Source organism: Amaranthus tricolor, chromosome 4, assembly GCF_026212465.1.
Source record: "Amaranthus tricolor cultivar Red isolate AtriRed21 chromosome 4, ASM2621246v1, whole genome shotgun sequence".
Lineage (NCBI taxonomy): Eukaryota > Viridiplantae > Streptophyta > Magnoliopsida > Caryophyllales > Amaranthaceae > Amaranthus > Amaranthus tricolor.
The window spans coordinates 30,669,315-30,684,252 of NC_080050.1; the positions used below are offsets into that span (position 1 = coordinate 30,669,315).

At 33.2% G+C, this 14,938-nt stretch overlaps 2 protein-coding genes across 3 annotated transcripts; both read right to left on the bottom strand.

The window, feature by feature from the left end:
• Window positions 1-528: 528 nt before the first annotated feature.
• Window positions 529-5,825, bottom strand: LOC130811510 (cold-regulated protein 27-like). 2 transcript variants are annotated; one of them, XR_009041189.1, is made up of 5 exons: window positions 5,570-5,825; window positions 3,070-3,267; window positions 2,462-2,681; window positions 2,183-2,345; window positions 529-1,064 (listed from the first exon to the last, which is right to left on the bottom strand). XR_009041189.1 is itself a non-coding variant. In XM_057677834.1 (4 exons), exons 1-4 carry the CDS (start codon window positions 5,660-5,662, stop codon window positions 955-957), a joined length of 621 nt encoding a protein of 206 aa, XP_057533817.1. In that variant the 5' UTR covers window positions 5,663-5,824; the 3' UTR covers window positions 529-954. The 2 variants fall into 2 exon arrangements, 1 of the variants encoding a protein (XP_057533817.1); XM_057677834.1 differs by lacking the exon at window positions 2,183-2,345 and having other exon boundaries at window positions 5,570-5,824.
• Window positions 5,826-8,133: 2,308 nt separating this feature from the next.
• On the bottom strand, window positions 8,134-13,679 carry LOC130811511 (protein DCL, chloroplastic). The gene is made up of 4 exons (XM_057677835.1): window positions 13,144-13,679; window positions 12,950-13,064; window positions 8,914-9,095; window positions 8,134-8,673 (listed from the first exon to the last, which is right to left on the bottom strand). The coding sequence occupies exons 1-3, from the start codon at window positions 13,500-13,502 to the stop codon at window positions 8,919-8,921; spliced, it is 651 nt and encodes a 216-aa protein (XP_057533818.1). The 5' UTR covers window positions 13,503-13,679; the 3' UTR covers window positions 8,134-8,673; window positions 8,914-8,918.
• Between the last annotated feature and the right edge of the window lie 1,259 nt (window positions 13,680-14,938).

Below are 14,938 nucleotides of genomic sequence, written 5' to 3' on the forward strand. Positions count from 1 at the left end.
ATTTTAAATAATATATAATGGACCGGTCCAATTAGAGACGATCTCTCAAAGAAACCGTCGAATTATTTAAACTTCAACAAGACATGGGGGCAAAGATAGATTAAAATCCAACACCACAAGAACATACGAATCCCGACAAAGATCATATATTTGTTTAGCCTACTGCCAACGCAAGAACTGTCCAGTGTCCAATGATCTAGACATATTCATGCGTACAAAAGTATAGCTCAAGAACTTGATTAAACACTTAAGAAATCATGGTATTGTACTGTCCACTAGAAGCTGTCACAGTGCAAACTCTCATATGGGACGTGATCAAGCCCATTCTCAGATGAGGAATCAAACGGATGCGAAAAGACTGTAAGGAAACAGGATGTGGGCGCCATCATATGCCGAAAATGGTTCCATGACCAACGACAAGCACTACTCTAGGAAACAGGATGTGGGCGCCATCATATGCCAAAAATGGTTCCATGACCAACGACAACCACTACCAGAGTCTAGATATATACAAAGCAAACTAACTGATTCCCATCAATCTCAGCTACCCATAAACATATGAGCTTAATTTGTACAAAAAAACAGGCTACATAACGACCACAGATCATGAAACCCAGAAACGGCTATATAATCAGGTGTCACTAATAACAATACTAAGCACCATCGGCTAGTTTTACTACATAACTAATAGACCTCGGTATAACTACAGACTAAAGAGCACTTGATCTAATATTTTCTACTATTTCTCGATATAAGAATCATCACCATAAGAGATTACAAAATGAACTAATCAATGAATAGATAGCACCAGCTAGTCAGATTCAGTCATGCTGATTGCACGTATATCATTCACAAACCTCACATTCACTGAAGAATGTCCGAGAAAAGAAATTCCACGTATTGAACAACCAGGAAGTGAGCTCAGTTTTAGCTAGCAATACAACACCGAGCTCTTTACTCCTGGTTTTTGGACGCTGCTTCAACTATCTTCATCCGTTTAGTTGTGTGCATGCAGCATAACGTCTCATCATCATCTTCTTCATCAAAATTCTGGCCGGAGTGTTCTGCAAAGATCAACATGGTCCAGATAAGGTTCAATATCGATGCACATATATGTGTTTCATAGAAAATTAGATAGACGTCACATGGAATAGCAAGACTCTTGGTTCAAAAATTATCGTTGCAATTCGTTTAACATGTAACAATAATGAGATAGATATTGCAACAATAATGTGTTAATAGATATTGGACCAATCTAATGCCACTGTCAAAAAGCATTCAAATTACCATGTACAAGCTACCAGCAAAGTAAAGGGTAATGAACACATCATAAAAGTTGTGCAAAATAGACCGGAAACTCCCCAATTTTCTGCCGAGATCTGACCTACTGTTCACCCGAATTCAGTTTGCAGACATGAATCCATCTTTGTGAACACAAAGACTATTACCCTATCCAACCTTTCCTGAACTAAACCGGACAATATAATTAAAAGCTTATCTCTAATAATTATTAATATAAAAACAGCAAAATAGGTAAGGTACTGGGGGGAGCTTTTAAAATGGTATTACCACATCTCCCATCTTTAGTCACTCAAAAACTAAGAGAGTAAGTTGCTTAATGTTTTACTCCTCAAGTGATTTTAATTGCTGTACGAACATACCTCAGAATTAGCCTCTACCCTAAACAACTATCACTTTGGTAAACTAAAAACACAAGCTCCAGTTTAGCCATTTATATAAACTTTATAATAAACATAATCCTCCACTATCTGTCCAAAGATATCTTTCCTGATGCAATTAAGTTATTTACGTATAAGACGAAACCGCAGGTTGTAACTTCAGCACTGTGCCACTGAAAGACTAGTAGCCACACATTGACAGAAAAACCAATAATACCTAACCTAACCACCGAAATAATAAACAAACGTACACAATCCTAATGTTATACTCCATGCTAGACAATAAAGCACGATTGACTAGTGGTTAAATCTTGCTGGCTATGAGCCTTTGACCATTAGTAATAACATCATGATGTCATAGTCATACTCAAAAGTTTATAAAATGACATTTTGAAGGAAAATATGTCTTAAAATGAAATATAAACAGCACTATTTTCATAAAGAAAAATATTTAAAATCTATGGTCAAGTATAGAAGCTTTAACCACTGAAGTCAAACGTAACCTATTAAGTGGGCCAGAGGTACAGAATCATTATTCACGAAATAGCCATCCGAACCGTCCACATTCAGTTTTGCCATATGAACTAGTGCATCAGCATGGCAGCATAGCATGCAATAGATTGAACTTCTATGTAAGGATATATCATATCCCTCCAAGCCAATTGTCTGTATCAAAAAGCAATCAGACATCAATGATCTTTGTGATCTCTTCCAAAGATTTACTACATAAACAGGAAGAGTCTTGCTCAGATGTGACAGTTTTAGAAGCTGTGAGAAGTTACCTTCAATGCTCGAGTCTCTGGTAGTTTGACAAAGACGAAAATTGTCTGATGTATTTGACAATGTATGCACAAAGCTCATTGGCTCACTCCCAAACGAAGAACTTGCTGGAATAGGTAGATCGTCTTTGCTTTTAAAATGATGATTCCATGGATTCTGCAACATGATGCAAGATTTTCCTGGTTTCGGAGGGGGCGGCTCACCTCTTTCTAATTTCATTCTCTGCCAGCAATCATGTTGTCAGACTTTAAACTTAAAAGGAAGAAAAAAAGCTAGTGGGACTGGCGTGAATATAAACCACAAAAGCTGTGGCTAGGTAGAAGGGTGCAGCTACATGTTTGAAAAAAAGGCGATGACACAAAAGAAACCATAGGTCATGTGACGGCCAAGGCATAGCATCATGCACATTATGTCCACATACCCAAGGTTTACACACCAAACAACATTCCAGAAATACATGTAAAACATTTGACTTTCTCCTTTTTCTCTTTTTAAATCAACAAAACATTTGATGAGGGCACTAACTATTGATTGAGGATACGTTTGTGCATTATGCATTTCCATACCAACTCTTTTGAACCAAAAAAAAAAGAACAAACTGCAGCCAAACCTGATCAGCTGCACGAGATGTTTTATGCTTGGATGATCTCATGTGTGAAGAAAGTTTACTCTGTGACTGTGAGTGCAAACCACTGGAATTTATTGATCTATAAAGTTGATGTACAAATGAAGTTTCAATAGACTTCAGAAATAAACTATGCTTTTCATCAGTCCATTCAGTAGACATATATTCCTTTTCCAAGAATTCCTGGCATTAGAAATTAGTAGTATAAATTATAAGAAAAATTCTTTAGAGCTTCGTTAATAATATTACCCTATGCATAGCAGATATGAACCTACTCTTTCTAGCCACCACATTAGTAACTTACTAACTTGAGCATCCAAAAATAAGAGTGGAAGATAAGGAAGAAACATAAGAGCAAATGTTGAGCCACACGTATCTAATTACCAAACCCCAATATACTTGCATTCTTTCTGTGTTTTGTTTTTGGGGGCGGGGGACGGGAGTGGAGGAGTGAGAGAATGCTATGTGAAATCGTGACCTTCAGTAATTTACAACTAACTCATCTACACAGTGCATAGAAACTTCACAAGATAAGAGTTTTACCCATGTATGACTTTCTCCACCTAAACCAGCCACATCAAGTAATGCACCTTACCGCTTAATTGATTAATCATGTTCCATATCATCTACTAATCCTTCACAAATGAGTTGAACAATTATACACTTCTATAATTTGGCACGAATGACTCGAATGACTCGTTAAATGTGTGCACTTCTTATTTATGTGAAATTGCACATGACTTTTGCTACCATGGGTCAACCAGAAATAATCTCTTTGTTAGTTTTATCATTTACAAAGATAGGGTTGTGAACATCCGACTCTCCCAAACTCCACCCTAGGAGGGAGCCCCTTGGGTAATGAAATGTATATTTGGCACGAATGATCATAGTTGGAGTGTTGTTAGAACGAGCTCCTTCAAAGTGAATATTTCAAGTATCTTAAAATCAATTTTTCACACGAACAAATATAATTGATTAAGATGTAAACCATAAGATTTAGTGTAGGTGGCTCTAATAAAGATTTTCAATTAGATTGGATATCATGCGACCAAGATATGCCACTAAGGCTAAAAAGAAAATTAGCGCAGGATCACTATATGGGTTCACTAAAGATTAGAATGTTGGATTATGTTTTTGGAAGAGTTTTGTAAAGAAGTATTGCAGGTAGCTAAAATGCGTTTGTCAAGAGGCCGGATAGAAATAACCTATAAGGCTGTAAGATTACATTCGAAATGAAACATAAGAAAGGGTCTTGAACTGGTTAAACACAGACTAAAAATGATTGTTTATATTGGTGTATTCATGCGCAAAAATTCAGAAGTAAAAGATTATAACTTCCAGGAGGGTAGATAAGGAAGAGGTACACCCAAAATTACATGGATATTATCCATATTATGAGTAAAAGAAACACCAAGAATTGATATTGCAAGAATATATGACAACAAATAGGAAGTAATGACTGAAGCAAATATACATAGATGATCATTGAAATTAATTTTAACAGTAGATTCATGCCTTATAAAGATTATTACCAACATATCTCATGTTGATTTTACTTAGTTCATACAGTTCAATTGGAATTAAGGTTTCGGTGATAGTGCTTGTTATTTCACTGTTCACAAATAAATTCAAGGTATACATGATCTCTGACAAGACAATAACAATATGTCGGTAAACAGAATTACTCAGAAACAAAAAAGCTTGGCAAAACAAGATGATATTCTACATTTGAGAGGAAAAAAACCCAGAAAAACAGTACTTAACACAAGAAACTTAAAATCACAAGGAATAATCGCATCCATGAAATAAACCAAAAAACATATTCTCATGACTTAAAAAAAATCGACAATAAGAATGAATAATTGAAGGAAGGAATAACAATATACATGCCAGACTGCAAATTTCATCATCCGTCATTTGATTTTTGGATTATAAGAATGAATAATAGAAGGAAGGAATACAATAACAGTAAGTCAGTAATCAAATTTACTCAGAAACAAAAAAGCTTGGCAAACACGAGAATACTCTTCATTTGAGCGAAAAAACCCAGAAAAACAGCACTTAACAAAACAAACTTAAAATTCTAAGAAATAATCGCATCCATGAAATAAATCAAAGAAAAATTCACATGATAGAAAAATCGACAATAAGAATAATAATTGAAGGAAGGAATACAATATACATGCCAGACTGCAAATTTCATCATCCTTCATTAGATTTTTGGATTATAAGAATGAATAATCGAAGAAAGGAATACAATAACAGTATGTCAGTAATCAAATTTACTCAGAAACAAAAAAGCTTGGCAAACACGAGAATACTCTTCATTTGAGCGAAAAAAACCCAGAAAAAACAGCACTAGACAAAACAAACTTTAAATTCTAAGAAATAATCGCATCCATGAAATAAATCAAAGAAAAATTCGCATGATAAAAAAATCGACAATAAGAATGAATAATTGAAGGAAGGAATACAATATACATACTAGGCTGCAAATTTCATGATCCTGTTGAAGAAAAGAAGAAAGATCGGGTCCAGTAACTTCATATGATTGTGAACTAACGGAAGTATCCGCCATGAAAGGTTAAAGCAGATTGATTTGAAGAAAAAATAGCGAAAGAGAAGAAATTGGAAGGAGAAAGAGAGGATGAACTTGGAAGGGAAATGGGGGAGAGAAGAGAATTGGTACAAAAAGAGCAAACCAGTTGGCAACACTTTTACACGTGTTAGTTCTGTGTCATCTATTGTATATGACAGTTGTTTATATTGCTCTTGATTTTTATTTCTACTATCAAAATATCCCAAACAAATATCATAATTCATAAATATCTTACTTTTACATCATCGAAGAGGATTGCTCAAACTACTATATCTCATAAAGGACTACTAGTAGTTATCTTGAGATTATACTCCACCTATTCATAATATCTATAAAAAAAATTAAAAAATTACAAATGGTATTTATTAATGAGTTTTGCCATTTGAATTTATGAGATTTACTAATACTATCTATTAAAAAGATTGAAAAATTACAAATAGTATTTATTAAGAGTTTTGCCAGTGGGTTTATGAGATTTGCTAATACTATCTATTAAAAAGATTGGAAAATTACAAGTGGCAATTATTGAGATTTTTACCCCATAGATTTACAAGATTTGGTAAATATTGATTATTTGATAAGTTATTTTTACATCCTATCATTTTCTACCACTTAAAATAAAAATAAAAAAAAAAAGAAAAATCAGACATCTAAATAAGATGTTCTTTTAATTGTTTTCGATTGATTTAAATAATTGTAAATTTTTAATATCTTCACTTTTAAATTTCTCACAATCACATTGTTAACATTAATTTATATGAATTATTGTATTTTCTTTATATATATCTACACACTTATACATCCGTGCATATTGCAGAGGCATACGTACTACTATACTAGTATGTTGATGATGATGTTAATAATGATGATCTTTAGACTAGACTTGTTGAAATGGCTAGACGATTTTGTATCGGATATTTTGATTCAAATTGTCTTGATTCGGAATGTTTTTCAATTGAGTCCCTCTTTGTTTGAGGTTGGTTAAGGATTTTTTTAAAAAAATTTGCTATCACTAAAATTTATTAAAGAAATAATTTTTTTTGTTTATCTAATAACTTTGTTATTAAATAGGATTAATATAGTAGCTCTAAGACTAGAAAGAAAATAAACTCTAAATAAAAATTTGAATGAAAGTATATGGAATTTTGAGTTCCTCACAAAATTAAAAAAGAGACCAAATGTCAAGTTCGGATTACGGTCAAATTTGACCAATTTTTTTTATTTTTTAGGTCCATTATTTTTAGGCTATGGGCTGACACTTTCCTCGTGCTTATGCTTATAAAATAAAGAGAAGGGTTGAGCTTATGGAATATGGATGAGTTCTAGAAGAAATTGTTAGATATGAACAAATACTTCTACTTTTATTTCCTTATGTTTACTAAAGTTCTATTTTTTTTCTATAAAAACTAAACTATTGCTTGATAATTGTGTCGATTCTCTAAATAATATACTTCGAGGAATAAAGAAAATTTTCATCTATCTCTTTAAATTTGCATTATATGACTAAAATATATATTAATTTTTTAAGTTATATGATGCAAATTTAAAGAAACGGAAGATAATAAATGTAACATAATGGGTAAGACAACCAAGAAAGAAAGTTCTCATAATTTGAGGAAGGGTGGACGGTGAGTAACTTATCATATGCCATTACTCACATAATGCACAATTATTAAGAAATGTTAGTCTTTGTTTCCATTAGATATTCTCATTTGCTTTTCTTACGTAGTTTTTTAAACACATGCTTAAATCTCAGTCTCTATCCATACATTGTATAAGAAGTATATAATGGTCAAAAAAGGTGACGATGCAATGAGGAATATAATAATATTTAGTAATACCCTTTTAAAATTGTATACACCTATCTTCTCGCATTTTTTCCTCACATATATTTCTATCCACACAATTTAGTAGTCTCTACCAATTTCTTAATATTGTGCCACATATGGGTGGTAGTGCAATATTCTTATTTACACAATTTTATGTTTCATTTCCTCTTTTAATATATTCACATCAAATGTCTAATTTTCTTATTTGGTAACAATTTTCCTTTCTTTATGCCCTTATACTTTTCTACATAATCAAAGTTAAGCCATATCCTAACATTTGCGTAGTTGCAGCAGAGTTTACGAATAGTCGAGGCCTAAACAATGCGAAAGAATACATGTTTATGCATGCAAAACTATGACAAAAGATGGCCTCAAGAATCGGAATTTTTGAGTGTTCATCGTAATAGTCGATTATTAAGCAATCATGATTCATGAACCTCTTCACAATCTCCAGGCATGAGTCTATGGCAACAGGTCGAATCTGGATCAGGTATACAGTAGACCTGGTCCAAATCCACTTTCATAAGGAAGACCCAGATTCGAATTTAAATTTGCGAGTCAAAATTTTCAGGACCCACGACTAGCCTTTTTCTTCTTTCTCTTAGAATCTTGATCAACAAATGCTTAAAAGATAACTTATAATATGCGGTGCTCATCAAGTTCATTACTCCATTACATTACATTATCATAAAGCTATTGAAGATCATACCTACTCTCCCTTCAAAGGAGAGACCAACTGAACCACTGATTCAGTTTACGAATTCCTAAATGTTGGTATCGGCACCGGTACTAGTAGTTGTCGTTTTCTAACACATAACAAATACTACACATACGAGAAAAAAAATATGAAACAGAAAACAATGGCATCATTCGGGATCTAGTGTAATTTTCTACAACAAGAGACGAGGAGTGAGGCCCCAAGTCGACAATGTCGATGGTTATGGATGGGGGATGTATAGGCCAGAAATCTACTATTATAACCAACAAATGAAGTCAACTAATAACAAAACGGTACGCCGTTTGTACCTAGTTGCTTTCAGCAGCTCCTGCACATTTCTGATCTGACTAAGCCTTCGAAAGCTCCCACCAAAATAAGAACGTTGTTTATTGGTACTGCTGGGTGCAATGCCTCTTTTAACCTCGGGATCCTCAGTTGTACTCCTGCACATTGTTCAAATATTATCACATGACTCATTAATTTTCTTGCGAATTGCAAATAAAAAAAAGCGAATTAAGGTCAATTTTGGGCTATTTTAGGGTCATTTTGAGCGAATCGCGAATTCAAAAAGCAAATCAACCAACGAATTATGTTATACTGGTCAGGTGCAAAACAATACAACGAAAAAAATGACAAAAAGAACAAAATCATTAAGTAGCTAGTAAAATGCCAAATTCTATTACCAGCTTCATTCATATCGTTTACGCCGTCGAAAATGCTTGAGGATAAAACTATCGGCATAAAGTGGGTAATTTTTCCTAATGAGCCCCTTGATGCACTTCCAGTATGAAAAATCAACAAGTTCACCATCCTTGCGAACAATGAACATACATCGAGAATCTTGGAATTGAGGATGATATCCGATCTGAAAATCAAAAGAGCGAATGAACATCCAAAAGCAGAAAGCCATAGAGAAATCAGAAGAGTACTCAATTCTTAAAAGTACAACATGGACTAAATATATTGAACAAAAGAGTCAAAAATGATGAGAAACTTGATTAAAGACATCAGACCACCGTCACATGATTCACTAATCTCATTGCGAATAAAAAAACGAATTATGGTCGATTTTAGGCTATTTTATAGTCATTTTGAGCGAATCGCTAATTCAACCAACGAATTAACTAGCGAATTATGTTATAATGCATCTGACCAATAGTTCACATGAATTTCAGTACTCAGAAGAAGTATCTCAGTCCTAAGACCATCAATAAACGCTAAACCAGGATTGCCCTCAAGAAATTTTTGAAGGGTCGACAGGTCTTTTAGTTCAGAATATTAGAATAGAATAAATTTTACAAAGCAGGTACGGAATGAGAACCCCACACTTGATTCAACCTAGGAATAGAGTTTATATTTAAATAATATGTTTAGTTCAAACATGGAATGCCATCTACATTGCTAGAATACACCAACAGCACTAAAATTGAATAGAACAAATAGTTCAAAAAGCTGAAACAAAATAGTCAAGAAATTGCAAACGCAAATAAAATATTTCTCATTCCACAACTAATTTAAAAGTTGAATAGCACAGCCAACTCCAAAGTCCAAACTGCCTCTACCATAGTACAAATAATACATGTATCACCGTATCTGATAGTGCAAAACATGATTTTGGTCGCGATTGCGATAACTGTGGCACGACAGCTTTTGCAATCAATGTGGATGATTTTGCGGAAGTCATGACCTATATTCCAATCGTGAATAAGCTCAAAAAAACATTTACGGTGTGGTCGCGATAAGGTGAGTCGGGCGATATTTTGCAGTATCAACAAGGTATTGTGAAGTTTTTGAGCTAACTACGACCGGAACAAAACAACCACAAACCATCATTATTGACCGCAAAAGTCGCTTCGCAACTGCTCATATCCAAGATTTTGCACTAGATTAAAATGATGTTCAACTTCGACCCTCTAGTAGGCCTAAAACTTCGACCCTCTAGTAGGCCTAAAATCACATTGCAAAGATAATTTACAAATAGTAACAACAATCGTGTAAATTGTTACAAATGGTAAAAATGATGATGCAAATTGGTACAAACTTAAACATTGCAAATTTCACTATCCATTACCCTATACAGTCTCCATAAACTTAATTAGTGTCCTTAACTTCATCCATGGAGAAACAGAAAAATCCATCCAAAGCTAATTGATACATGAGGGTAATTAGGATCACACATTCGCTCATACAAAGCTAACAGATACACAACGCGAAGTAAACCAAGGAAAATAAGGCAGCAAAAAGGCCACTACTAAGACGTGTCATACTAGAAAGGTTTTGCTATTTTCAGATATAATCGTAACCTTGTTGGAAGGTCGTTTTGGAGATAAAAAGGATATGGAACCTAGCTTGCTAATCATTCAAGGGGGTGACATCATTTTACACATTGTTGGTCCGTAGCTTTTGGCATGGGATACTCTTAGTTATATTAATATATAAAACTTTTTTGTTAATAGTTTCTATTTTAATCCTAATTATAGTTGTGTCATGTAGTTCCCTTCCTCTACAACTCAGCTAGTTTACCAAGTTAAATTAGGATAGAACCTGTGCTGCTTTCTTTTCATTTGCAGAAATTTTGATGTAAGACACAAATAAGGCTCTAGTACACATTAATTTTGGTGGTTTTGTTAAGCTAGTGACAAAGACTCTAAAAGTACGTTGTTGTTTAGCTAAATACTGAACCCCTCATTCGCCCCTAGAGACCACTACACTTAGTTCTACTTAACACAATGACCAGGAGATATTTCCTTAGTTGTCACAGAATAAACTGGAGATATCACAAATATTAGTTTGATGAATATTTCTAGAGTAACTATGAGTTAGCTTCCAATATACATTTCGAGCTCAAAACCTTGTACCTTTCTTGTTGGTAAATGGAAGCAAGATCTAATTGAAGAAAGAAGCATAAGTAATTTTTCAAAGCATGGGATTTTCCAGTGTGAATGGCTATGTTTAGAATCTAAGCGGCTGTTTGGTACAAACTTTTAATACCAAGTAAGGAATTTAATTACCATTACTCCACATTTTCTATTTGGTATAATATTAGGTTAACTCAATCCCTTTCTTAAGGGTAATGAATACCCTTATTCTGTAACTACCCATTTATGTCACGTAATAAATTCCCTTTATGTCGGTGTTGTATTCCTTTCTACTACTACTCTTGTTGGTGTTACTATGATCAAGCTAAGTAAGCGTTTTCCTTATATTGTTATACCAAATAACATATAAGTACAACCTTTACCCTTACCCCTCTTTATCATTTTCCTTTCCATTACAATTTATGTTCTCATACCAAACACCCCTAAAGGTTAGCTAAAATTACAATAATATGGAATAAGCGCAGGGGTCTGGTTCGACTGGTAAGTATTCATTCAATGTCTGTCAGGTTGTAATTTCTCCACAAAAGTTATCAGACAGGTTTGATAATTTTCATGATTTTAATTATCCCATGCTGAAGTACATATTCTCCAGGACTTATTAGGGCTGAGCTAAACTCAAATTATTAGATATGGACTAACTTTAATTTATTAGGGCTGAACTAAAATTGTTGACTTAATAAAACTAAAGTAAACTTAGTGCATAAAGACTAAGGCCTTGTTGGGATGGACGAAAATGGAGAGAAAAGAAAGGAAATAATTTAGAGGGATGCTTGTTTGAATAGCAAAAAGGGAGGGAAAGGATTTGGAGGGAAGAAATTTGGAGAGATTAAGTCCCTCCATTTTGTTAACATCCAAATCCCTTCATACGAGGAAAGATTTGGAAGGAAAATAAAATTTCAGTCTTTTCCTTCTCTTTCACTCCTATTCCTTTCCCTTCTTTTCCATCCCTTTCCGTCCCTTCCTTTTCTCTCATAATTTGCTATCCAAACATAGTGTAAGTATAAAGAAACCGACGTCACATATAAGAAGTTATTGATTAGAGAAAAGTCAGCGTGATTGACAAGACTCGTACTAGTTGAGCTGAACATATTAAACTTGAATTAAACTTGTTAAAACTAAACTCAACTTAAATTAGAATTGCACTGAAGTTACAACTTACAAGACCTAAAAATATGTTTAGAACATGATTCATACTCAATCGCAAAGATACCGTCCTCCCAAACTTATATTAGTTCTTTATTATTTCAACTTTCCGGAAAGTAAGTCAATGTAATTGAGTAATAAGATTGTATAACACTAATGTCAGAGACTTAATGTCAAAAGATTGAGTAATAGGATAGTAAAATTACAAAATACTTTAAAGCTAGACTAAACCTGTGTCCCAAATCAAAAACACAGATTGTAAGAGTAGATGCACTAGTACATCATCATCATACGAGTGTATCCCACTCAAAGAAAACTATGATCAAGGGTATGGAGAGGGAAGTAAGGTGGCAACTCATACCCATAAAGCAGATGTAGTACAGGGTTCTCTAATTGTTTCTCCAAATTCTTTCCTACTTTTCCCCTTCCCCTCTTTCAGAAAGTGATTCACCTTAATCTGGAATAAAGAGAGGGAAAGGGGGGGGGGGGGGGGAGGGATACTAAAAAGAAAACCCATCAACTGAAAGTACAGCTAAACGATTGCAAAATGATAATTCAGAAAATCCAGCATCAAGGGTAAACCCTAAAAGAAAACCCAGTAATTGAACAATTGTAGCAAAGCTAAAGATTACAAAATGATAATTCAGAATCCAAAAAACTTTCAGATAGAATATGAAGTTAAGAGATAGAGAATTACAGTGATGTAATCAACTCCACATCCAATTTTCTTTTCATATTCAGGATGGTAAGGAAGCAATCTCTCCAGAATTGTTCTCTCATGCTCAGCAGACAATCTATCTCCACTTTGATATCTATCACAATCAAAAAATACCCAGAATTCAGAACAATTATCAAATTTAATAGAAAAAACAAAGAATCAATGAAGCTTACTTTCCAGAATGAAGAATCATTCTAACAAAACCCACAAGAGGAACAGTATCTTCTAAAATCTGGTCTTCCCAATCAATCCATTTATCTACATCCCCAACTACCCTTTCAAATTTCTCAGAATCATCTTCATCACTACTTTCAGAAGACTGTTGAGAGATGTCCGGCTTCTTTAACAAATCAGGACTGTAAGGTTCTTGACTACCAGTTTTAATGGCGGCGCAACAATAACGACGCTGTTGCGGATATGGGTTTTGCTGGGTCTGGTGAAGATAAGAGGAAGGAAGAGATAAGATTGAAAGCGACGAAAAGAGGAAAGTTCTAGAATTAGGAATATGATTTATGGTGCTAATTATTGACATTTTCGAGTAGAACAAGAAGAAGAAGAGTTGGGTTTATCTTCTGATTCTGCTCATTTCATTCCAGAATATCTTCTGGGCAGGAGAAAGCTAAATTCAAGGGGAAGATAAAAGGTATAGGTGGGAATGGGATTAGTCCATTCCTAAATTTGCACTAGATAATGGATTATGGTAATGAAATTAATAATACTTTTTTTGAAAATTAATATTTTTCTCTAAATGAGATAAAATTTTATTTTTATAAAACATTTATTTGTGCTAGATGACTCATAATATTAAGGTGATAAATTATAATAGGAAGCTATATTTTTTATAATTTAAAGAAATTATGTATAATTTTAAAGTGATGACCTGTAATCATAAAGTATTCAATTAGAAAAATAGGTTGATTTAATTATAAGTAATTAACTGATTCGTCTTGTAGTGAAACGGTCTCATACAAAAAAGAGTAAAAAAAATTATAAATTCCTTCTTTTTCCAAATAAAAATTGATGCAAAGTGTCTTACTCTTAAAGAAAATAATGTGAATTCTTTGATTTTTTATTTTTGAACTAAATTTATGTAACACCCCGTAATTTATCGGGTTTAAAAATAATATAATATATAATAAAATAAAATATAACAATATGAAATAAATAAGTAATATTAAATTATATTATTTTATATAATTAATTATACGCAAAACAGAGTAGGTTAACTTTAACGGTAACGAGTTTTATCGCATGACGTTTTGTTTTGATTGTGATAATAACACCATAATTACTCAATTAATTAGTTATATTTAAAAAAAAAAATAGAAGTGGGAATGTGAAGGGGGGGGCTGCCGGTTGGAGCATGGGAGGAGTTTTTGTAACTCCTCTCATAATGGTGTAATTAGGAGTGTTAATTGGCCCTTAAACTCTTTATTTAATCCTAAGCATCAATGGTCTTCTTCACATTCCTCACTTTACCTCACACTCTCAAAGAAAATTCAGAAAATTTTTCCCTTTGGTGCTTGGTTTTCGGCAGCCTTAGTAAAAAAAAAAATTTGTTCAATTCAATCTTCAAATCCAAGGGGTAAGTAAGTTGAGTTGTTAATTATAAATTTTATTTACAAGAAATTCTAGTATGAGATTATATAATATTTCTTTCAATATGATGAAATCCTATGACTTATTAGGAGGATTGAGTATTTTACATAAGTTTTCTTTTATAATTCTTTGATAAAATTAATTTGTTAGAAGGATTAAATCATATCTCTGTTATGCACAATTTTTTTTTTGTTTTATATTCTTTAATAAAGTTTATTCAAGGTTTAAAAAAAAAAATGTATTTAGTTTATGGCTTATATTTCTCTAGCAAGATGTTGGTTGTTAGAAGAAATTTTAAGTGTATGGGATAAGTATTGTAGGTAGCCATGAGTTTATAAATCCTTTAACAAAATTGATTTGTTTAAAGGA

Bases quoted from the DNA above. Each gene is read 5' to 3' on its own strand.
- LOC130811510 (XM_057677834.1), bottom strand. From the start codon at position 5,662: ATGGCGGATACTTCCGTTAGTTCACAATCATATGAAGTTACTGGACCC. The intron at 2,682-3,069 runs GTTTGGCTGCAG...GATTGCTGGCAG, and splicing joins CATCTCGTGCAGCTGATCAG to AGAATGAAATTAGAAAGAGG. The intron at 1,065-2,461 runs GTAACTTCTCAC...TGATCTTTGCAG, and splicing joins CAGAGACTCGAGCATTGAAG to AACACTCCGGCCAGAATTTT.
- LOC130811511 (XM_057677835.1), bottom strand. From the start codon at position 13,502: ATGTCAATAATTAGCACCATAAATCATATTCCTAATTCTAGAACTTTC. The intron at 13,065-13,143 runs GTAAGCTTCATT...TGATTGTGATAG, and splicing joins ATGATTCTTCATTCTGGAAA to ATATCAAAGTGGAGATAGAT. The intron at 9,096-12,949 runs GTAATTCTCTAT...TTTGATTTTCAG, and splicing joins GTGGAGTTGATTACATCACT to ATCGGATATCATCCTCAATT.